This window comes from Talaromyces amestolkiae (genome assembly GCF_001896365.1).
Source record: "Talaromyces amestolkiae strain CIB chromosome Unknown scaffold17.1, whole genome shotgun sequence".
Classification (NCBI taxonomy): Eukaryota; Fungi; Ascomycota; class Eurotiomycetes; order Eurotiales; family Trichocomaceae; genus Talaromyces; species Talaromyces amestolkiae.
The window spans coordinates 741,172-765,706 of record NW_024468053.1 but is presented as its reverse complement, the minus strand read 5'-3'; the positions used below and the strand labels follow the sequence as shown (position 1 = coordinate 765,706).

The following is a 24,535-nucleotide window of genomic DNA, read 5'->3' as shown; positions in this document are numbered from 1 at the left end:
CGGTATCTTTTCTTTTTGCGACGATTTTGCATGGCGGTTCTTCTCCTAATTTGTGGTGAAAAGTGCGAAAATCTTCTGGTCCAATCTCGAACAATCCATTGTGAGGAAGACCTTGGACAGGCTTTTTTCTTTTTATTCTTTTCTTCCAATTATGTCTATGTATGAGTACGACTTCAATTTCCTTCATGCTTTTTTTCCCTCTTTTTTTTCCAAAGTCTCCGGAGTCAAGGGGTTATCCGAAGGACAGGCGCAGCGAAAGTTTTCTAGACCGAAGGCGGATATTCCCAGGAAATGGTTTTCATGGAGTCATGTACATTAGCTTTTCCTCTATACCAATGATTGTATGAGTCGTGAAGATCCAATATCAGATTCTAATGAATTGGGTCAACAATACGAGCTTGGGCATTCCATAGACTGTACAGGAAAACTTGCAGGAGGAACAGTCCATTGGTAAAAATTCGTATACTGCCCCCAGATGACCAACAAGGATGCCCAGGCGTGTAAAGAGAGTCTTTCAGAATTACTAAATGCTGCATATTTACGACTGGACAGATAGGAAATAACTTCTTAATTTCATAGCATCGAATTATTATTAAGTATACCCCTTGGCCATCATACGAACGCATCATCAAGTTGAATAAAATCCAAAACCTCCATCATCATGAGGGATGAAAAGCATTGCTTACAACAATAGCGCGAAAACACTTCCTAACACACATCCCACGACCGAGACAGCAACTGTACCAGCAGCACCTGTATGAGTAGCCGAAATACTAGAAGATGTAGAAGTGGAGGTTGCAGTAGCAGTCTTACTTGAGCTCGTACGAATTCCAGAGGAGCTAGCGCCTGAGCTAGTCGTGCTCGATGTAGCGGTGCTTGAAGAGGAGGTTGATGTGGAGGTGGTGGTGGATGTATCGGTGCTGGTTGATGAGCTGCGTGTTGATGTGGATGTGCCGGTGCTAGTAGTGCTGCTGCTACTGCTGCTGTCGGCGGCGTTGGAGACGTCGAATTGAGCGGATTGGGCGAGAATGCCGCTGTTTTCAGATGAGGTGGACACTAGGTTGATTTGATAGTCGTCTCTTTATTGGCCATGTAAGCATTTGATATGATTCAAAAGGGAGAGGGAGAGGACAGGGCTCATACCCGACTGCGGCAGCAACGTTGCTGAATGCATATGAACCGGCACTGGTCTGGACATTGGTGCCAATTGTCTTGACGACAGGGGGATTCACATGCTCATTGACTAGCTGGATATCGAATGAAGTGGGATCGGACCTGTTATCAGTCGTTTAGAAGTCGATGTACACCTTGAAATCAGCCATGGAAAGAAGAGATACTCACTCAACCGAATCCCAAGTCACCTCATTGGAGCTGGTCAAATCCAACTTTTCGCCTCTGCTAGGAGAGGTAACCTGGAGTGCTATAGCATGTGTATAAGATAAGTAAATGCAAGCTCCGGCGCTGTGATCTCATATATATCATTGCTTCACTTACCCGAGGCAGAAGCTGCCAGCATAAAAGCGGTACCAAACTTGACCTGCATTTTGGATGATAGGATCGGCTGAAAGGGGAGGTCTCTTGATGATTATGTTGGTTAACTTGGAGGATGTAGATGTTTTGGTAAAGGATTCGATGGTCGGAACCTGGGCCATTTATAAAACCCTCGGACATCTGTCACACAAGAGGGTTGGATAAGGATCGGGGATATAGGGGCAATGGCCAAGGGCTACAGATAGGAACTCGGAGAGAATTGTTAACAAATCCTTGTTTGAGACATCCCTTGACCGCCCCTTCCATAGGAAACCTCTGTTTCACTAGGGCAGGGACAAACGATAGGAGGATCTTCGACAAGATATCTAATAGTTCCCCTGACACATCCCACATTGAAGCCTCCGATAGAGCATATAAACCTGCAGATGTACCTGTCAGATCTGCGAATTACTTTTTCGGCAGCCTAACGGAACGTCTGCAAGGAGGGTAAATAGCCGCAGACACAGGAAGCACTCCTTTGATAGTGAAATGATCGAAGCACTATTCAACGAAACCAAGGAACTGAAGGAGACCTCGGGAGCCAATGGTATGTCATCTTGACTTGTTCCACGCGAATTTCAAATAGAACCTAATATTCGGTGTGCATGCAGCGTGAGCCATGATAAGGGGTGGTTCTGCCTGGATCGGAAAAAGGCAACCATTCGCTACCTCTGTTCATGGTAGAAGATTGACATGCCGGTCTCCTTCAGTGAACCTTCGGAATGAAATATCAAGTGACACAGGGAGTTCAAGGCTCAATAATACTGTATTTCCCTCGGTTCAGACTTCAGACGAGTCCCTTGATGCAATGTAGGGACGAGTCGCTGAGCGGTCTTGTCGAGGGGAAATATGTCCGATGTTGCAGTTTTTTCACTGGCTGCTTGGCCACAAATCTGATCAACTGCACGAATAAGACTAGAAATATGAAAACAACTGCAATTCGTTGTTGTCGGATGATGCCGTCACTGATGGTGGTGATGCCTTTATCGATAAGGGTGCGCTAAACACTCGGACTCCAGCCCCTCCGCTGCGTCAACTTTCTTCAATCTTATGTCTCCGGCGGCATTTGGAGTAGACATCGTAGTCTACCACCATTCCACGGGCGTTGCATTCTTATTTTATTCTGAATAATCGTTGTTGTGTTTTGAAGGCAACCTCCTGAAGTGATGCATGCGACATTGAATCAAGTACCTGGTTACAAATTTTGCGACTTTGACGATGGTTGACGAAACAAACGACCTGTTAAGCGTTCGTATATTTGGAGAATGATCGCACAGCAACACCCAATTAACGTTTCTTTTTACAGGAGTTGCAAAATGCTTATTGCCCACCGCTCGATACTGCGCTTTTCAGCGCAATCATTTCCGATTTCGATCTTACGGACTCCGCGAGTCTAGACCAATTGAAGGATATACTCGATGCCTTGAAAGTCTCAGCAGAAGAGCAGCAAGATCTACCATTTGATCCTTCAGGGACAGGCGGTCTAGCTTCGGCAGAAGCTATTCAGACCGACGGTACCGCATCGCGAAATGATACCAATGGATCGAGAGAAGATACCGATATCACTTCATTACAATCCGACCTATCATCCATTTGGATCGGAAGCGATGATAGCAGGAAGATTGGAACGGGAGGATACACTGTTAGTCCTGATGGGTCACTCAATTTGACTGGCTTGACGGTTGAAGAAAAGTCAATTTACTTATCGGAAATGTTTCCTTCGGTGACTCAATACACCATCAAACATACATTGACTAAATGCGATTATGATGTGGACCGTTCAATGGATGTTTTGTTGAATTTATCGTTCTTTGACAGTCAACCTAATGTTGATGAAGATACAATCGTCTCGATACCCAAGGGTATTGAAGGGTTCGCGTCATCCAATACCAATGGAAAACGAAAAGGGAAGAACAAGAGAGCGAGAGCTAAGAATTCGCCTACTTTCGCGAATGATGAAAACCTAATGGCACCGTCTAGAGCTAGATCTCCAACAAACAAATGGGACGCTGCCAAGGAAGACCTGGAATTTATTCATTCCCGAACCTCATCAGTGCTCAAGAAGGAAACAGTGACTTCCACATATCACAAGAACCACGCGTCTTGCGCGAAAACCATCGAAAACCTTGCTATATCTCACGCTCCGACGGTGGTCAGCGAAGATGCCGTGATTGCTTCACAGCTTGCTGAGCTTACCCAGGACTTTCCTAATATTCCAGCCACCACCTTGGAAGGCTTGCTCATCATAACAGGAAAGTCAGTATCTGCTGCAAATGAACTAGCTAGAGCCATGATCTTCCGGCCAGTACCTCAATTGTCAGATATAATCCGAATCAATGCGCCAGCCCCTGTCCTTGACGAGGATGAAACGCCCAAGCGAAGTCCAATCATAAATCCTAGATTGACGTCTACTTATGGCGTTGCGCAGAACATGGCGGATGCCCACTTTGTAGCAGGCTCGACGGCCTTCAACCAGGCATCCAGTGCGTATCGGCGCAGTAAGTCAGATCGATTGATGGGTGGCGCAGCTGCATACTACGCTTCTGTGGGTCGTGACCACCTCGAGAGAGCCAAAAGAGAGGCATCCGCCGCTGCGGATGCATTCGTCAACTTGCAGTCGACGACGGATATACTCGATTTACACGGAGTTAGCGTCCAGGACGCTGTGCGCATTGCGAACAGTCGCGTATGCCAATGGTGGGAAGGCTTGGGAGATGCAAGATACACCATAGGAGGTATTTCTGGAAAGTCTTATAAGATTATTACTGGCGCAGGCCGCCATAGTCGTGATGGGACATCGCGTTTGGGCCCTGCAGTGGGCAAGATGTTGGCTAGGGAAGGATGGAAGGTGGAAGTAAGCGAGGGCGTACTCACTGTCACCGGCAAACGTCGGACAAAGTGAGCATCTATTCAGTGATGACATTTATTGAACGACGCATGTACATACAAAGTCTTGACATATCAAGTGCGTAGTCCGGAAATGTAGCTGTGATTATGGAATCTCTTATCGAGAGTGGCGATGACGTAGCCCGTAGATATTTCGAAGACTCCAAGATCGAACGTTTCACGTCTTCCAACCACGACAAAAAGGCTGAGAGACTGGGATTTGGAATCATTTTTAGAGTCTTTACCATATTCGGAATCCTTGGCGGTGTATTGATGACCTTTAACTAAGATTTCAATAAAAAGCCTCAGCGAAAAATTACAAATCACCGACAGTCCAGACAGCTGCTTCATGGCGTCAACGCACCTCGTCAAACCTCGGATAACAACGTTCACATCTACACTGGCACCTCGCAACCTATTTAATACTGCTTACCCACCCCTTCAAACCATCTCTACCGGCCTACAACAACGCCCCGCATTATTATCGATCGATCGCACGCGCCGATTTCACGCCGGTGCTGGAAGACCTCAACTTCCCCCACCGACCAAGAAGATTCTGATGTCCGCATCTTTCTTCTCTTTTCTCGGATCGCTATTCAGTTCTAGTGCCAGCGCAGAAAACAATATGACTTATCCCGATCAGCGAACGGATGAAGAGTGGCGAGCAGTGCTTAGTCCAGGTATGTCTATCTACTTGGTTTACAGAGGATATCTATATACTAAGCTTGCTTTAATAGAACAATTCCGAGTCATTCGTCAAAAAGGAACCGAACGCCCCGGCTCCGGTGAGTTCGATTCACACTACCCCTCCAAAGGTGTCTACAATTGCGCTGCCTGCGATKCGCCGCTCTACACGGCAGACACCAAATTCAAATCCGGCTGTGGCTGGCCTGCATATTTCGATTCCGTGCCTGGAGCGGTTACGCGACATGTAGATCGGGCGTTTGGCATGGAGCGGACTGAGATTGTTTGTAGCAACTGTGGAGGACATTTGGGCCATGTGTTTAAGGGAGAGGGATTCCCGACGCCGACGGATGAGAGGCATTGTGTTAATAGTGTCAGTTTGAAGTTCAGCGAAGATGGGGCGGGCGCGAAGGGAGATAAGCAGGAATCTAAGGTCTAGCTAGATAGATTCATCAATTAATGAGATTTGTATATCATCGTGAATCGGTATGGCGAGTAGGGATACAAGGATATGACGAGCGTTGCCACAGCGGAAAGAGAGCGAGTGGATCCCGGCTTCCCGCCGTTATCAACTTGAACCTCCACAACACTTTCTCCTCCTTCCTCCTATTCTCCCAACTGGCGACCCAATAGCCTCATTTCCAATTTACTATTTCCACAATCGCCGCAATGTCTCGGCGTCCGGACCCCGCTCGCGCCGCGCAAAACCAGCAGACCATCAAGAATTTATTGAAATTGGAATCGAATAAGACCTGTGCGGATTGCAAGCGAAACAAGCGTATGGACCACGACTCCCCTTCCGCTACTTTCCCCGCTGCGGATTCACCACAAGAGTCGAGTCAGATACAACGATACTAACTGTGTCTTTGCTAGATCCACGATGGGCCTCATGGAATCTCGGCATTTTCATCTGCATCCGCTGCTCAGGCATCCACAGAGGGATGGGCACGCATATCAGCCGAGTCAAATCCGTCGACCTTGACGCATGGACGGACGAACAATTGCAGAGCGTTTTGAAATGGGGAAATTCACGTGCTAATAAGTCGGTTCTCCGTCTTCTCTTGCATTGATATAAACCGTGCGAATTTCGACTAATCCTCATCGGATGTTCAGGTACTGGGAAGCTAAGCTGGCGCCTGGTCATGTTCCCTCCGAATCGTGAGTCCATCTTGTCCTCTTTGATCTGAATGTCTTCAGTGGCTCATAAATTTTTAGCAAAATTGAGAATTTCATTCGCACCAAATATGAATCCAAGCGATGGGTGATGGACGGACCGATGCCCGACCCCTCCACCCTAGGAAATGATGACGATACTGTACGCCCTGACATACCACTCCCACTTTAAACTCCCCGATCTAACATTATACAGCCACTTGCAGTTGTTCAGGAAAGAGCCAAACTTGAGCGCTCCGCATCGCAGCGTGTATCCGTCTCTAGCCAGCCGCCCGCTCGCCGACAACCGCAGCCGTCCATTGATTTCTTTGGGGACGATGACGCTATTAGCCCTCCTGCGCGACCCAGTACAACTGGACCTACGGCCGTTGCTCGCCCTCCACCTCCTCCTAGCTCGGCGCAATCCGCTGCTGCGAAACAGACAAAGCCGGCAGACTCGTTGCTAGGCTTGGATTTCTTCGGTAGTACCCAATCTACCCCAGTCAGTCGTCCTGGCAGTACGGCCCCTACATCTGGTGCCCAAGCAGGAGTTTCGAGACCCGATTTGAAGCAATCTATTCTATCTTTATATGCCACTGCCCCGAAGCCACAACCTGCGCCGGCACAGCATGAACGCACATCGTCAATCGGAACAACTGCCTCCGGACAGTCGAATGTGAACAGCCTGACGGATGCCTTTAGCGGATTGACATTCCCGTCAGTCACGTCTCCACAGCCGCAGCAGAAGCCACAATCACCATCCAACGATCTTTTTGCGGGCTTGACAGGATTTGGCGGTCCAAAATCGCCCCCGGTAGCACCTAGAGTGAGTTCTCCGGCGTCTACCGGTGGAGCAGGATTGTTCGATAGTATAGCATCAAACACACAGGCACCAAAGCCTACCACCACCCGCAACACATCAGTTTCCTCAAACGGACTTGATTTCGGGTTTACACAAAACTTCGCATCTCCAGTGTCACAGCCCGCAAAGCCGGCACCACCAGCACCGAGCGTTTCTAACGATTTGTTCGATCTTGCAGCCCCATCACAGCCAGTATCGCCTCCAGCATATTCTCAGCCGACTTCATCCGTCTTCAACCTCTCATCCAGCACCACTTCCACTCAACCTACCCAAAAAGCTGCACCTACCACTTCCACATCCAACGTGACGAGCATGTTCTCTTCGTCCAGCATTGATCCATGGGGAGGAAACGCCTGGAGTACCCCAGACCCTGCCCCTGCCCCTGCACCTCCAGCCGCGAAGCCGACCACATCAGCACAGCCCTCTATTACGGACTCAATGAGGATGCCCGATACCTTGACTGGTGGCGACATTGGAGCAGGCTGGGGTGCACCCGCAGCCCGTGCTACCACCACTACGACCACCACTACTACCTCAGCAGCAACAGTCGCTCCTGAAGATGACTTTGGCGGATGGACAAGCGCTGCACCTGTTAGCAATACCACCACGAGTACTAGCGGCAATAAGCCTGCTGCAGGGGGATTTGCGGCAAATGATGATTTGTTTTCTAATGTATGGGAGTAGATAAGAGCATTAATTAGTGCATTGAGTTGGCTGAATTTATTCTACCAAGTTCGATGTATCCAGTGAGAGTCTGCGAGATAATCATGCACATATTTTATGCTGTATATCAGTAATCTGTATTATAGTAGAAATCAGTTTGAGGCGCACGTATCCTCCTCAATCTGCGCCGTCTCTATATACTTAGTTGTTTGGACCTTCGAATCAAGCAGTACGCTTACTAAAATTGTAAAGATATGACTGACTGCTTTTGCCTGCTTACGAGAATGACTCTCGCTAAAGCAATATAAGACGTATAGAATCATTGACTTCCTGCGAGAATGGAAAGTTGATCCGGCGGAATGACTTCCAGAAAGGAACGAGCCCTAGTTTCGATGTGGAAGAATGAGTCTTGGTTCAACTGGAGGTACAATGATCGATGTGTTCAGGTTTTACACCCCGACGGAATGGTTTACCACAGACGTACTTCATATTATATACTGAAGTTACCTAGTAATTTCGTTGACATGAAATATCAACACGTAGGGTTATAGATTTGTAGCGTTTTCCAGGTTCTGTTTCCGAATTGGGTAATCAACCCGCCGGAAACACATGTTGCCTCGAAGCACCTTATATAACACCCCAAGTTACTTCCATATTTTCCTTTTAAGAGGTCATATTCTGAATATTCTAATTCAAGTCGTTGCATGAGAACAGGACAGCAAACATGTCTTCAAACGCCATCACCATCACACTCGCACAGATCGCCAAAATGATCGACCACTCCCTCCTCCATCCAACAATGACGGACGAAGACATCCTTTCCGGACTCAGAATCGCCCGGGAAAACAACGTGGCCACTGCCTGTATTAAGCCGTATGCCATCCCTCTTGCAAAGCAGGAGCTTACCGGAACCGATGTTAAAGTGTGCCCCGTGATCGGGTTCCCGCACGGAAACAGCACCACCGAAATCAAAGTCGCTGAGGCTACCGCGGCTGCGAAGACAGGAGGAGCTGAGATTGATATGGTAGTCAACATTGGCAAGGTCCTCGGAGGAGACTGGGAGTACGTTGCGCACGAGATCGACGCTATCAACCAAGCCGTCACGGCGCACGGCGCAATCCTCAAAGTCATTTTCGAGAACGATTACCTCCAGTCTGAGCATATCATCCGGCTTTGCGAAATCTGTACCGGGCTGAAAGTTGCCTTTGTCAAGACCTCTACGGGTTATGGATTTGTGAAACAGAGCGATGGGTCATACAACTACCTTGGCGCAACGATTAAGGATCTCAAGCTTATGAGACAGCATTCTGGGCCTGAGGTCCAGATCAAGGCTGCTGGAGGCGTTCGCACGCTTGATGATTTGCTTCATGTGATGAGCATTGGTGTCACCCGTATCGGCGCCACGGCGACTGTTGCGATTTTGGATGAGGCTAGGAAAAGGGGCATCGGCAACGAGCCTGTGACGGTGACATTCAAGCCTGTGGTTGAAAAGGCGGGTGGTTATTAGCAGCAGGGCCTTGGGTAATTGGTAACTGGAATTTATCTTGATTCAATTGTTCGTAACAGCATGCGTTGTAGCACGTCAGCCATGATGCATTTCTGGATCTGCTCATATTAGTAGATCTCATGCTTAGGATAGGCTACTGGCTGACCTTTGGACCACGTATGTTGAAGACAATCAATTAGCTCAAAAGCAGTACATATACTAGAGAATCTAGCAAAGAAGGATGTAGTGAGCAACGTGAACGCCGTTCCTAGGTAGTGTGTAGAGTGAGAGATAGAGGTGGAGTCGTGACAAAGTATGTACCATTTACATCACGGCATTCCGGAAAACGATTTCCTCCGATTACACCACTATCTATGGATGAGCGTGTTCTGTCATTTATTTTCGGTCACAACACTGAACTATATGGAGTGCTTTCAAACGCCATTATAGTCACTGCGGTTCGTACCGACTTCTACCAACTAGACATTGGACCTGCCTGATAGATTCAAGCATGGCTTCCCGGGGTAAACGAAGTAAAGTCGGCAGGGCTTGCCAGCGTTGTCGACGTCAGAAGCTTAGGGTCAGCTATCTTTACACATAGATTCCATCCGAGCTTGTCTTAATCTGCTTTCAGTGCGACATCCAGCGTCCCTGCACTCTTTGTGTTCACGCGGGCATCGACTGTCGAACTGGTCCGGAGGATCAGTTCAGACCCTTTCGAGCAACAGGTTCTCGAACTAAGCGTCGGAACCGACTTGAAAATTCAAAAGATCAGGATGAGTCGGAATGTGGTACTAATCTCAACGACCAGACTTGGTCTAGCTCGACGATGTCACTAGTAGCAGGGGTAAGTGCAAGATGACTTCTACCCTACTATATGATCTAGCTGCTCATTTTGTGCAGGCTTTTCAGTTTCACAACTCCACTACACCAGACGCGTCAATGACAACAGCTATGCCTGGAGGCCAAGAACCACAGGCATCAGATATATCTGCCGTCATAACCAATGCTGGGTCAGGGCGTCCACTAAATACCTCATTAGCAGGTTCAAGATGTTTCACAACAGAACTGCTCTCTCTGCTACCACCCCGCGAAACAGCAGCCTTACTGGTCGACACATACTTTGATCGGATACACTGGTTCATGCTCATATTCCATCAACAGGATTTTAGGCAGAAATGGCCGAAGTTATATGACGCGCCACTTAAAGATATTGTTGAAGCCACCCCTAATCCAGCTATAATCAGCACTTTTCTTGTGGTTATTGCTATCGCCTTGCAATACACCGGAAAATATAGACAGCATCTACTGGAAACACAAAATGTCGATCCTACAGCGTTGAAAGATAGGATTTTCTCAACCATCAGGTCCAGATTGTTAGATATAGTTGCGACGGGATCACTTGAAGCCGTTCAAACTTGTGTTTTGCTAGGTACATACTACCTCTTCCATGGAAGTCCAAATCTGGCATGGCCAGTCTGTGGATGTGGACTACGAATTGCGCAAGCTTTGAATTTGCACCGCAAGCCGTCCAATTCCGAACCGGTAACATCCCCCGAAGCGCAGCGGAAGATCGAGACTCGCAAACGATGTTGGTGGGCTATCTATGAGATAGAGACATTCTGCTCTATATCATACGGATATCCGCACGGTATCGTTGATGCGGATTGCAACGTGGAATTCTTGGACCCGTTGGCTACCTCCCCTGGCCAGTCACCGGCTAGTTATAACGCCGTTCACCAGTGCCCAGCTACTCTGCTGTCTTATAAGTACCTGATGTCGAAACTCTCGGTCCTTCTCAAGGATGTTCTGACTGATCTGTACGGGATTGGCTCACATCAATCCCGAGGAGGCAGCAAAGAGCGTTCAGCGCCACTTGACTTGGAAATCCTTTTACGCAAGGTACATCTTTTGGATGACAGAATACAAAAGTGGAACGCGGAGATTCCAGACAATTTGCGTCTTACCCAAAGTACACCTCCAGTATATTCTTCTGCCGAAGAAATGGATCGCGACGTTGGTGCATCTGGCCCTCGATTCGAAAGTCATGTTTATCATCTCCAAGCGCTCGCTCTTTCGCTTGCTTATGAAAACGCAAGAATACTTGTTCATCGGCCTCTTCTCACATATCGAACAACCCTTGGTCGATGGCGCGAAACAACAATTCTTCCCAACCTGTCCGAGAAGACATCTCATCTCTCATTACAGGCCTGCCGCGACGCTGCCATGAACACCTCACATCTTGCAGAGTCGCCCATCTTCTCACTCGCCGCTGACACGTATGCCGCCGCATTTATCAGCATCCACACATTCACTGCTGGCGTAATGCTTTGCGTTTTGGCCAGCATTGAGCCCTTGACCCCGGAATCTCTACGGTGCAAGTTGGGATTGCGCCGGCTTATGAAAATGCAGGCACGTTTGAGGTCAAGGGCACAAGAATCCCCCCTCACAGCTCAGGGACTTGAGATACTGGAACGGTTGACGCGCTTAGTTATGGAGAAAGAGTTAAAGGATATTTTGAGTTATAGAAGTGATTCAAACACACAGCCTGTGCAGGCCTTAAGCGAAGGGCAGCAACCCAATTTTCATGTTGATATGATTGAAATTGAAGGAGCTCAAAGGGGGGTTCTTCCAGATTTCGTGGAAGATACCACAATCTCGCAGGCATTATTTGACCTTGACCAAGGTATGCATATTCCGCTAACCAACCCTATTAAAAATCCATGTCTCACTGCCGTTCACAGTACTTTTTGAGCATAATCTGAACATACCCCTGGACTCCGATACAGACTTCGCTGGGCCCAGTAATGGGATTGCACAAGAGCAAGCCTGGATCTGGAGCGTGGAAAGCCCAATGCAATCTTAGTCAAACTATTATGTTGTGTGCAATCAAAGCCGTACAGCAGGCTCGGATGTGCTCTTGACCTGTCACGGGTCTTGTATGCGTCTGATATCATGTTCAGGTACGCGGCATGAAATTCCGTTTATAATGTAAGGGAGAGAAACTAGACGCAAATAACCGTGAGGCCAAATTTCATGCCAGGAAGCTACCCCGGCAGAATGATGTCCTCATTAGTTACTTGGCCCCCAGTTGTTACAAGAAGAATTGGATCATTTGAACAAAACTTAACATAATCGGAAATATCCCATTCCTATACAAAGACGGAAGAAAGACAAAAACCAAATTGCATCGCAAAATAATTCCAAAGGACATCAAGTGAGGAAAAGTGTACATCATCAATCATTGCTCAAATATATGCTTTACTTGCAAATCGAAAGAGAAAATAGAAAAAGTTAAAAGATTTTGAGGTCTGCAATCAGTGATCAGCAGCAGCGCCAGAACCAGTCGCGGACATGGTTGATGAGAGGTCTGCGCGAGACTCGTTTGTGACACCTTCTCGGGGTCGGGTCCAAGTGCGGATATGGCCTTTTTTCTTCTGTTAGTATGATACGACGTGGAAAGAGGAGGAAGGGAGAAGAGGCCGGACCTTCGAGAGAAGATGTGAAGATGAAATCTTCCTGGAACCCTAGCCAGGAGATTGGATCGGAGCCTACTTCTTTAGACTGTTTAATCGTTAGCATTCTGTCCGTCAGCAGGAAGAGTCATAGGATGGAGCACACCATAATAGGCGGAAGCAATGCGGTCATGGTTCGTGATTCAACTGGATGACGAAGATTATCTACCTCGTCATCAAGTGGTTTCTCCGTTCTATCAGAGTCGGATCTCTTGCGGTTGCTGAGACTGTCTGTTCGGTGACGGCTGAGTGGGTGGGCTCCGGTTGTGATACTGTTGCGGTGACGGGCGTTTGCTTGAAGCTATCAAGAGTCAATATACTAAATATTAATTGGAAGTAGAAAGAGGAACGTACTGCCTTCGGTCGATGAAGCATGCCGACATTGAAATCCCAGAGAAGTAATCTGCAATCATCACCGACACTGCCCAGTCGATAGTTTCGCTCATCGCATCTCCAGGGATCGAATGCGACGGCTGATACCCAAGAGTTGTGGCCTTGGCATCGAGCGATGATTTTGCGCTCTGCGAGAGACCAGATTGTTACCAAGTCGTCTTGTCCGCCGCTCACCATGTATTTGCCGTCTGGAGACCAGCAGACGCAGATCATGCCGCCATAGTAGCTTGCGAAAATATCCGTGACTCTAAGCCACGCAATCAGCAGGTTATATCAACAATGTAGAAAGCAGTTGATCTTACTCTTCTTTGAGATAGTCCAAAACACGCAACGTTCCGTCTTCAAGGACCACCGCCAAATGCTGCTTATCTGGCGAGAACGCAAATGAATTGATGCGTTGATGCGACAATTTCCACACCGCAACTGGATTCGTCTTTTGATTCTTGGAATTGACTGACTTCAATATCTGCAATGCCTTACTCGACGATGCACCGCCATCTTCAACCTCCGGCGTAAAAAGCGCATCCTCTTTCTCCTTGTCATAAACCACTAGCTGACCATTGGCGTGTGCTGCGAGAAACAGATTCTCCGATCCCGGTATCCATTTGATATGCGTAACGGCAGAATTGTTGACAGCACCGTTCTTGTTGATGCGAGCATATTTGGCAGATATAGGTTCGTACCAGATAATGTCACCAGCAGACGATCCCATGACAATATCGATATGTGATGGTGACTTGGACAACTCGTTAACATCGTGACACAGCATATGTGCTTTGGTAAACAGAATTTTCGCAATAGGCTCCTCTTTATTCGAAGCGCTGAGATCAAGCCACTGGAATGCTCTGTTTATATTGGCGAACGCAAAAAGTCCATCCGGATTCCGATCCGCCAACCGCTTGGCCGAAGACTCATGCGTGATGACTCGAGAGACGAACGACGAGCTACTCTTTACGATGTTGTTTTTGGGTTTCCTCCGTTTCAATCCGTCCCTTACCGGCGCAATCATCAATGCCGGATTCCCTTCTCCGAAAGCTGGGGCGGAAATATAACTCCAACTTCCACTTTCTGATCGTCTTCCTTCTTTCTCGTTTTCTTTGATGCTCCTTAGATCAAACGCGGATGCTCTTGAACTGTAGAGGTTTGGAGGACCTTTGTTATTGCTTGTGATAACGAGAGACATCTTCACGCCGGAGGTGGGAGGGTTTGGAACGGTTGCGAGAGGGTTGGGATTCACAATCGGGGCTTCAGAAGGGTGTGGCGGAGGTGTCGCTAGGTGTAAATCGTCAACGAGCTCATATGTTCCTGCTTGATAGTTAATGTCTGGTGCCGATTTATCTGCGACATTTGGTTCATACCCTCTCCGACTTGAAGCGGGCAGCCGCCTTCAGGATGTTTTATCACATTGTTTGTCTCGATGATGGGCACGGCCATACCATTGGCGGCMCCCGCCGCATAAGCGACGGGTATCGAGTATCGCGGCGGCGGAGGAGGAAGAACACTGAGGTTTTTTTTTTTTTTTTAGCAAAAGCATGCTTAGGCGCACTCTTCAATGGCTTATACTCACAACATGGTTCCTGATGCTGTTTCTATCCAAAAGAAAAAGTAAAGTTGATAGTATGCTATGCAAAATTGGCTTTACCAAGCACAGTAATCTCAATTAGGTGCGATCCTAGCTCAGTCGGATTGTAGAACTGATGATGAACCAAGCCGGAATAAGGGCGCTTTCGGTCGCGAATACCAAGACGTTTTATATGGCACGAAATGACTCTTGGAATTCCATATACAGGCGTAGATATCGTCAGAAATGGTTTCGGATAAAGCCTAACAGATGTTTCTCATGTCCCGGCAGGAATCCCGATTACTGGGCTCGAAAGTCGGAGGTAGAAGTGACCATCAATTGTCGAATTTTTTGCACAGATCAATGCTGCGTAAATATTATGCAGGACAAAGATACGGTACGGTGAGAAGCGGATAGTTGAGAGAAGCGCGAAGTTGGAAATGAGTGAGAGAATGAGCGAGGATGAGGGGACGAACGCAACGGCTGGGCCCATGCTTCCCACGGAGTCCGGGAGCACTTCTGGGGTAATTGGCTAGTCCTGATATGGATTAATGCAGCATAAGTTTCTTGGATATGGCCAATCATGACGCTGATTGATATATCACTAGTTTTTTTAAGGAAAGGCGCAGCAATGTCGCGTGGCAGCCTGAGTCAAGCCAATCAACGATCGGATTTCAATTGTATACAATCATTACAATGTTTAGAGAGGCATACAAAACAAAACATTATTCATACATTATTGGGTATCTATTATTATGTTCAGACAGACAGGCAGATCAAGGACTGCTACTGTGCACTCGATGCCATATCGCAACAGCAGCAGCTCCAGCACATACAACAGCACCAAGAGCGATACCCCAAGACACCCACTTGCTTTCCAAATCCTCCTCAGTGCGTGGGAACGTGGTGCTAGGATCCATTGCCGCCTCGGCGATATGCACAAAAACCTCCTGGATCGAACTCCAAGTAGCGCTGACATGAAGTGGTGGCGCCGGCAAGCCCAGTCGTGCCGTGTATTCATGAGGCTGGCATTCGGCTCGTTGGGTGGTACGATCCAGGTCCGCCTTCAATGCGAGGAATATACTTGGTAGTTCTTCAAGGTGAGGATATTTTGCTCGAAGTTTGGTGATGTAAGCAAAAGAGTCTGGGTCTGAAGAGTCGTAAGTGTATGCAATCACGTCGCATTGATCCAACAATTTGCTCTGGTTTTCCAACAATGCCGGTTCTAGTTCGCCGAGCTCATCCAAGATGAGATAGCATTGTTTCCCACCGGGAAGCTCAACGGTATTAACCGCAGTGCGTGGCTGAATTGTAGGGTGGTACGTATTGCTGAAACCTCGGGAGAGAAAAGCATCCAGAAGTGAAGACTTGCCTGCACCGGCAGCACCGAGGACATGACAAAGAACCACATTACGACCGACCCTGCCCGGGCGTCGTCGTCTCTTTCGTGGCTTCGTAACTTTGAGAGCAGCTGTTGTCGACGGATTGCTACGATCCGATGACTCAAACCCGAGATAAGCGAGGTATTCGAGTGTGGTCTTTGGAGATGTGAAAGTTGTCATACTCCACTGAGCCAGCCAGCCTTGTAGAGTGACATGACCTGCCTCGTTCCGTACTGTAGATGATGGAAAGGAGTCATCTGCCCAAGAACTTGGCAGTCCTGGTGTAGGTGCGAACAGAGACGCCAACTCCGAGTCGTTGAGTCCACCATCATTGTCCTTGTCAGAAAGCAGGAACAGATCGACCAGAAAGCGATAGCCTTCTGGAGACAGCTCGGCGGACGAGAAGGGCGGAACCTCAAACTTGGGGTGAAGATATGTTTCTTGCAATGAAAGGTTATCGGTATATTGAAAAGTTCGTAGAATGATCCACACAGTCTCATGGCGACCCTTTTCGGCATAAAGCTTGTTCAAGTGGAGAAAGCCCCGGGAAGTGATTCCAGCCGGGGTGACAGCGTCCGGATAGGCTTTTGATATTGTTTCCTTGATATGGACGAGGTCTTCCTCACTCAGCGGTTTCCCGAAGCACTTCAACTGGAAGTCCTCAATCTCTTTGTCGGAGAGAAACCCGTCGCGGTCCTTGTCGCAAAGATAGAAAATGCGTTGTAGCGCAGCGACTGCAGCAGGCTTAAGTACTGACTCCTTGGAATCAAATAGCGGCGCAATCGGATGTGTCACAGCTTTTTGGCAAAGGAAGAAGGCTTCGTTAACATTTCGGTGTTGACGGGCGCTAGAGCGAATGCATGAATCAATTTCCTTAAACTCGGCCATAACCGGTAGCATCTCCTCGTCAATCACTTGTGCATCGGTCATATCCGTCGCAAGATCGGCCTTGTTGGCGCATAACACCACCGGGACGTTTACACCGAGAGATCGGAAATGAGGAAGCCAAAACAGGGCAACTCGTTCGTAGCTATAATGGTCGGAGTACACGAGCAGAATAACGTTCGATTTTCGAATTTCGCGGGCCAAGTTGGCTCGTTCTTGTGGAAGCGCCGACGTGTCGACGACTGTTGTGGTGGTGACATTTTCAGGAGTGCCGATTGTAGGAGGAATGGTAATCTGTGGCAGGACCGGTTGGATCTTATTCGTGACGAATACGCCTTTGACGAGAGATGTGATTAAACTAGATTTGCCAGTGCCCTCGTCACCGCAAACACAGATGCGCACTGTTCGAAATCAGCTGGTTTCATGAATATGTTGTTTGTACTCGAGATGACTTAATGTACCTGTAGCCATCTCTGAAAGACCTCTGCTATGACCAGAACCTCAGCGAATCATACTTCTGGCGGTGACGACACGTAGGACTAGTAATCGGACGAGCTGCGACCAAATCGCAAAAAGCTGAATGTTTGATGAAAGTGATGTTCAAGTTGCGACAAGTTGTAACACTTACGGAACGGAATAATAGCGGAGATTGGGCTACCCCATTTAGTCCTTCTGTGAGCGCTATGTGCAGAGATCGGGATTTACAATTTATGTCTAGACAAACATCTACTATCAATAAGGTCAGTGAATCTTCTTCAATTGACCGAATACAGAATTCTTGGCCGGAAAAATGAAGTCATCCCAGCAGACGTTGTATCCGCTTACGCCGAGGCCGGTGATATGGCAGGTAGCAGCACAGCAGCACAGCCGCACTAGGCACATACGTACATCATCCCGCCTCCTCCGCATCAACACCACCACGTTGCGATAAGCAAGACTTACAGCTCTCTTCACGGCCGCACCCCATTCTTCGATACACTACCTACAGAGCCTCGCTTTAAGATTCTGTTGGCGATTGTGGTCAAGCTATAGTTGTTTGTTTCCGATTTACGACTCTCTAGCCAGCCGTTATCTGTGATCTGTCCACCGCCGTTCAGTGTCTTACCGTCACTACCGTGACTACCACAAGCAGTGCTTGTGCACTTCCAAACAGCTTGAAATTGCTCGACTTGCCACTTGATATACCAATATGCCTTTGGGAATTCACAATCCACTACCCTCGTCCATGAGGAGTGAGTCTGTCGTCTCTTAAACATGCTGCGGAGGTTTCCCCGCACCACGATGTGCGCGGCTAATGTGTCATTCTATTCTAGGCGAGTGTAAGAAAGCTGGAAAGATTCTTGCTTCGTTCGTTGATCCAAGACAAGCTTTTGGTCCCGACAAGATCATTCCGCCAGAGATCTTGGCTGGTGCGAAGGTAAGACATCGACAAGTGACTCATAGTCTGTCTGAACACTACTAATTATGCGCTTTCATATGCAGGGTCTCGCTATCCTCTCGGTTCTCAAGGCTGGTTTCTTGGGATCTGGTCGTTTCGGTTCCGGTGTCGTTGTTGCTCGACTGGCAGATGGATCTTGGTCTGCGCCATCTGCGATCGCAACGGCAGGKGCCGGATTTGGCGGACAGATCGGATTTGAATTGACAGATTTCGTGTTTATTCTCAACGACGCCGCTGCAGTGCGTACGTTCTCACAGGCCGGAAGCATAACACTTGGTGGAAACGTCTCATTAGCCGCTGGTCCTGTCGGTCGAAACGCCGAGGCAGCGGGGGCGGCTAGTACGAGAGGTGTAGCAGCCGTGTTTTCATATTCAAAGACCAAGGGGTTGTTTGCTGGTGTTAGTTTGGAGGGAAGTGTATTGGTGGAACGCAAAGATGCCAATGCGAAGTTATACAGCAGCGGTATCAGTGCTCGCCAACTATTATCCGGCGCTGTCCCGCCACCTCCAGCTGCAGAACCTCTGATGCGAGTACTCAATTCTCGTGTGTTTTCTGGCAACCGGGCAGCTGGAGCTGACTCCATGTATAACGATATTCCCATTTACGACGACTCGCAGGATGATTCACTGTGGGAAGGTCGTCGGGGCACCGCTTACGGAGAAGGACAACGAAGGGAACGTGCTGGATCACGGGCGACAGATACCTACGACGAGTACGAGTATCGAGACCGACCCCGCCGAGCAACAACTTGGCAAGATGACTACTATGATCGACCAAGTTCTGGAAACATGAACCGTTCTAACACAACAAGAGCTGGAGGATATGGCAGTGGCGGCGGTGGTGGTGGTTACGAAGATGAAGACTTTTTCAGTAATCGCAATAGACCTACCCGTCCAACCGCACCAAAACCTGTCTTTGGTCAAAAAACGGGCGCGGCAGCTGGGTTACGGGAGGACCAGGCAGTTGCGCTATTCACATTTGATGCTGATCAGGAGGGAGATCTTGGTTTTAAGAAGGGCGAAGTCATCACAATTCTCAAGCGCACCGAAAAAGCAGAAGATTGGTGGACTGGAAGAATTGGCGATCGGACTGGTATTTTCCCAAGGTATGCAGCTCTTCCATCTTATTGTATAAGTCAATTGCTGATCATTCTAATAGCAACTATGTCGACCCTGTCGCGAAATGACTGAATCGTTGATATCCATTCTTCTGTTTACAAATTGAACATCTCCGGTAGAAATATACCAAAGAGTCTACAATATTACCGTCCTTATGATATCTCACTGATGCGGACCCGACTTGCGTTTGGGGTGATTTTTCTCTTGTTTACCTATTGAACTGGCCAGTGAATATATGGTTGTTTGCCTTCTCTACATACACCCTTGTTGTATTGCAGGAATAGAAAAAGCAAGCGCCTTGGTCTTTAGTATTCGTTTTGTCATTGCTATGTTGTTTATACAAGCAGCTATACAAGCGATTCGATGGTTGCCGTTAGTTTGTGGCCATCGTCGGTTATTTTCTCCAGCTTACTCCGTACTCCGAATTCTCCGTGAAATCGAAGCTTATATTCAGCGGGGCAAGCCAAATACCTAAAGTAGGCAAGCTAGCAGGCAATACGAGGCGAGCCGCCGTAGTTAACTCACTATCGTACGTCTGTATATGTATGTCATGACGATCAGCTAGAGAGTGGGATGGGGCTGATGATGATCACCGTGGCCCCATTTTAAGTGCTCTAATTGCACCGCAATCCCCGCGAACTCGATCGTGAAGCTGAGAAAATGAGCTGAAGATCAAATGCACTACGTATTGAACTGGTCCTTCAACATTTAATTTTAATTTTCAGCTGATCGGAAATCTCGCATGCCAGCGAATGATTGGAGGAAATCATGTGACTGTTTGCCTATTCGAGGCTTTACGGGGGGTAGCCTTGTCACGGTCGCCTGTGACTGGTCGGCTTGGCTCGACTGACTCCTCTTCAGCATCTTGATTTCTCTGTTAGTTTGATTTGATTTGTGGGGTATACGTATACGACCGGGATGGGTGCTTGATAGATTGTTAAATGCACAGGCTCGCTGTTCAATCTGAGGTTGATCTGAACGGTGGCATTCCACGATCATCCATCCAGGGCGCTGCTTCAGAGGATAGTATAAAAACAGGCTGGACCATGGTCTGGCGAGAATGCACGTGCTGTGAACAACGGTTCGATGAACCTACCAGATCTCGGTCATGACTCATGTCAATCAAATGATCCAAGCCAGACGCGCTGAATAAGTATGATGAGTATGACTTCTTCAGCCGGATAGGCGCGTGTTAGTGCATCAGAAGCGTCAGGCTGCGTCTTCATGATTGTGTTGGACTGTAAATGACGTTCTTTCCTGGGTACTCCTGCGAGGCTGGTAGTTTATAGCATTCCTGTCGCCGACCGACCCAGTTGATAGTGAAATCGAGTCATACCATGAAACCGACCCGTTCATAAATCCAGTAAAGGCAGAGAACGGATTCTCGTTGAGGTCAGTACCGCTACATTTTAATGATTCTATTCAAGCCTGGTGCGACGCATGTTTCTTGGTGATGGTGTAACTCTTTTTGCAGAATGTAAATCGGCAGAGTGCTTAAACTACCATACTGGGAAATGCGATGCAGAAAACGACCATCCGTGTAGACATAAGATAAACGCATATTAGTAGCTAGTCAAGTCTAAAGAGAGTTGTATGTGTAAAGTGGGCGGGAGAGCTGAGCTAACTCAAACGGTGGCTGCTGCCCGCTTCTTCTCAACTTAAACAACTTTACTCCTCCGTGCCTAGTCCCCTGTCACCTTACGCCCCTACGCTTCGATTCCAGACCGACAATCACGACCCAACAATCTCGCAGTCATATATACAACACTGTCCATGACTGACACGCCCGTTTGATGTGTTGCAAACGTTGCATGGCTCTACCCTGTCACGCCTCCTGGCTTCGATGACTACTGGTAGCCCTTTCCATCCGTCGGCCCAGGCGGTGCAACAGCAACCCCGTGTACGCCGCCCCTCTTTCTTGTTCTCTCCGTCATAAGGAATTGTCGAAATCTGTATTCATTCTGGACTATCTGCGAGGCGTGTGCGTCGATTTATTCCGATGCAGGTGCGTTATTGCATAAAAGTCGTCTTTCACCTGTCACCTGAAAGTGCCGCCGCGTTCGCGCGCGCTGACCCCCCCTCACTGAATTGCAAATCCTTTCATTCTTATTGACACACTTGACATCTGGACATATTTCTGGTATTTATATCAGCTGACTTCTGAAGTACCTGCACCAGACTACCGCCAGTCCCTACGAAGCCGACGGGGGGTATGCCGCGAAACGAGGCCATGTCCCAACCTTATCCATAAGTGATGAAAATCACCATGTCACCGAGGCAATTGGCCATTTGTACGGTGACAGTTACGATCGAGATGCGAGGAGACTGAGCTTTCTGCCGACACCGCAGGGCGAAACCCTTTCAGTAGCGACGCCGAGTCCAGGTAATGCAAGTTTAGATGTCGGAAGGAGGGTAGGCGCAGACAACACGCTCAAGCCAGAAAGTGCTACGCGGCCTACGGTCACGAAACAACCGTCCTTTGAAAGAGAGCCGTCTTCACCAGTTCACTTGTCGCCAACAGATACCGCCAACTCATCGTTTCCGTTGACCGATATCGACTATGAATCCAATCCCGATGCCATTAAGCAAGAATACCATACCCTCGCTGCCATACGAAGAATGTCGATGGATGTTACCGGGGACCCCGATCTGCCGTCTTATTCCAGTTTCCAGGTGCCCGCCATTGCACCCTCTGCGTCAGACGACGAGGATGATGCCTCCCGGCTGTTCTGGGTCCCGGCCCGTCTGCATCCAGAGCTTGCGCCCAAAGAATTCAAGTCGTTCCTCGAGAGCAAAAAAGAACAGATACAACGGAGGTCAGGTGACTATTCATCCAGCTTAGGCGTCGAACGAGAGGATTCGAGAGGAGGTCTCCGCCGGAAACGATCAAAGTTGTCACGGCAAATCGACGATTCGCAGGAATATGTTGACGGCGCAGATCGTCTAGAAAGAAAGCGAGCAGAAGCTCATGACGCGAAAGGAGACACGGCCAGGCCGAACTTACAAACATTGGAAGAAATTGTGAATGATAAGAAGCACGTGAATAAAGAGACACTGGCTCTACTCGGAGGTATTGAACAGCTTGATTTATCATCAAGTGAAGATAAGCCAATCCTCCCTGCTGCGCCTCCGGGCCATAGTCTCAAACGATCTACGAGAACTCAGTACCGGAAAGGAAGTTTGAAGAAGGGCGAGCGGCTTCCTTATTCAAAGAGAGTCGGAAGAACACCAGAGACGCTGGGGAATGCGCTCTCTAGCACGCTGGAAGATCCACCTGCTATCAAACCTTTAATGCGATCGTCGACCGACCCTGGACGCAGTATATCGGATCGCAATATAGAAGACCGACCCAAACCGGTGGCACCAGCGGCCCCAGCGGCCCCAGCAGCCCCGACACCATCACCACCACCATCCAAGAGTACTGCACTACCTCCAGGCAGCACAACGAACTCAACTTTCGAGTCAATGTTAGACCCCAAGGCAGCAAGTTCATCTCAGCGCCAGTGGCAATCGCGCATCGGCTCGAACGGACGTTCAACTGTGACTATTCCTTCTGCACAAATAGTACCTCAAATAATAGAAACTCCGCCATCATCAGACTCTGACCGACAGTTGCAATCTGGGACCATCCCTGACCGAACATCCTCAATCGAATCCTCATATAACAAACGACAAGCGCCATTAACGCAGACTCTTTCAGATATTGCATCGCATCCATCGCCATTACCGGGGAATAGTAATTCACGCACAGACAGTTTGTCGGTAATACCGACTCTAGTTGAAGAAAAGCGATCCGATAGCAAGAAACACAAAGACAAAAAAGACAGCGATGGAAGCCGTAAGTCAAGCTGGCCTTGGTCTCGTGGATCGGATGATAAGGAAAAACGAAAGGAGGATGGCAAAAAGAGTAAGAAACAACAACACATTGGCGCTGAAAGAGCGTACGAAAAGCAAGATAACACACGGCTTGACGTGCTTCAAAACTCCATTGATAGCGTACCTCGAGGTCGCGAGAGTCTGATCTTGGAACGCCCTATCGATCAACGCTTGGAAGAAGAGCGAAGAAAAGAAAGCCAACGAAAATCGTCAGACTCGAAAAAGGACAAGGAATCAGGGCTACTATCATCGATATTTGGCGGCGGCAAGAAGAGAAGCGGATCCGATCACAAGAAGAGTCTTTCTCGAACATTGTCCCCCGAACCGACATATGTACAATTAATACCGGACCAGGATTACCCATGGACGCGATTTACGATTATGGAAGAGCGAGCTATATACCGCATGGCGCATATCAAGCTGGCCAATCCTCGTCGACCGCTTCACTCTCAGGTTCTTCTCAGCAATTTCATGTATTCATATCTGTCCAAAGTGCAGAAGATGCACCCGCAAATGTCCATCCCAACATCGCCAGCACAGAGAGCTCAGCAACAACAGCAGCAGCAACAACAACAACAACAGCAGCAGACGGACCAACCAGATGAGTATACTCAGTATCAACGTTACCAAGAGGTGAGACTTTCTGTTGCTTGTTTTATTTCGTTATCTAACTTTTGTAGCAACAATACTCGGAGCAGACCTACGAAGAATACAGCTATAGTTCCGATGAACATAGCGACCAATATGCGTCTGACCGGCAAGGTTATGAAAATGGTAACGCTTACGATACGAACCATCAGCATTATGATGGGTCTTATGGATCCCTGGGCGACGCTGCACAGTTAGAAAGTGACGAAGAAATGTGGTGAACATGAGTTGCACTCCGCGTTTGTTGGGCGATACGCTGTTTGGGATTAAAGCTACGATTGGCGTTGCTGAACGAGGGAGAGGTTGCATTTGCTGCTGGAGCCGTTTTACCATGCCTTCTGTACCGGCTGAGGCTGACTATCGTTTATCCTGTCTTTTTCTTATTCTGTTTTATCTATCTGTTTATCATTGGGATTTGCTTTGCACACGGCGTCAGAAACTGGGCATAGCGTCTCG

At 48.3% G+C, this 24,535-nt stretch overlaps 6 protein-coding genes across 6 annotated transcripts; 4 read left to right on the top strand and 2 right to left on the bottom strand.

Annotated features, from left to right (window-relative positions):
• Positions 1–682: 682 nt before the first annotated feature.
• Positions 683–1,543, bottom strand: BHQ10_008046 (uncharacterized protein; the record flags this gene model as incomplete). Its single annotated transcript, XM_040880809.1, has 4 exons — positions 683–1,079; positions 1,144–1,275; positions 1,342–1,420; positions 1,495–1,543. 4 exons carry the CDS (start codon positions 1,541–1,543, stop codon positions 683–685), a joined length of 657 nt encoding a protein of 218 aa, XP_040736549.1.
• A 1,205-nt stretch (positions 1,544–2,748) lies between these two features.
• Positions 2,749–5,539, top strand: BHQ10_008045 (uncharacterized protein; the record flags this gene model as incomplete). Its single annotated transcript, XM_040880808.1, has 4 exons — positions 2,749–2,778; positions 2,837–4,428; positions 4,720–5,096; positions 5,154–5,539. The coding sequence occupies 4 exons, from the start codon at positions 2,749–2,751 to the stop codon at positions 5,537–5,539; spliced, it is 2,385 nt and encodes a 794-aa protein (XP_040736548.1).
• A 230-nt stretch (positions 5,540–5,769) lies between these two features.
• Positions 5,770–7,798, top strand: BHQ10_008044 (uncharacterized protein; the record flags this gene model as incomplete). Its single annotated transcript, XM_040880807.1, has 5 exons — positions 5,770–5,938; positions 5,974–6,142; positions 6,214–6,258; positions 6,316–6,415; positions 6,470–7,798. 5 exons carry the CDS (start codon positions 5,770–5,772, stop codon positions 7,796–7,798), a joined length of 1,812 nt encoding a protein of 603 aa, XP_040736547.1.
• Positions 7,799–8,546: 748 nt separating this feature from the next.
• On the top strand, positions 8,547–12,129 carry BHQ10_008043 (uncharacterized protein; the record flags this gene model as incomplete). The annotated part of the gene is made up of 4 exons (XM_040880806.1): positions 8,547–9,257; positions 9,356–9,440; positions 10,696–11,949; positions 12,008–12,129. 4 exons carry the CDS (start codon positions 8,547–8,549, stop codon positions 12,127–12,129), a joined length of 2,172 nt encoding a protein of 723 aa, XP_040736546.1.
• Positions 12,130–12,943: 814 nt separating this feature from the next.
• Positions 12,944–17,470, bottom strand: BHQ10_008042 (uncharacterized protein; the record flags this gene model as incomplete). Its single annotated transcript, XM_040880805.1, has 6 exons — positions 12,944–13,079; positions 13,133–13,299; positions 13,346–13,418; positions 13,474–14,476; positions 15,523–17,400; positions 17,461–17,470. The coding sequence occupies 6 exons, from the start codon at positions 17,468–17,470 to the stop codon at positions 12,944–12,946; spliced, it is 3,267 nt and encodes a 1,088-aa protein (XP_040736545.1).
• A 718-nt stretch (positions 17,471–18,188) lies between these two features.
• Positions 18,189–24,300, top strand: BHQ10_008041 (uncharacterized protein; the record flags this gene model as incomplete). The annotated part of the gene is made up of 5 exons (XM_040880804.1): positions 18,189–18,231; positions 18,313–18,416; positions 18,482–19,542; positions 21,745–24,064; positions 24,112–24,300. The coding sequence occupies 5 exons, from the start codon at positions 18,189–18,191 to the stop codon at positions 24,298–24,300; spliced, it is 3,717 nt and encodes a 1,238-aa protein (XP_040736544.1).
• Positions 24,301–24,535: the final 235 nt, after the last annotated feature.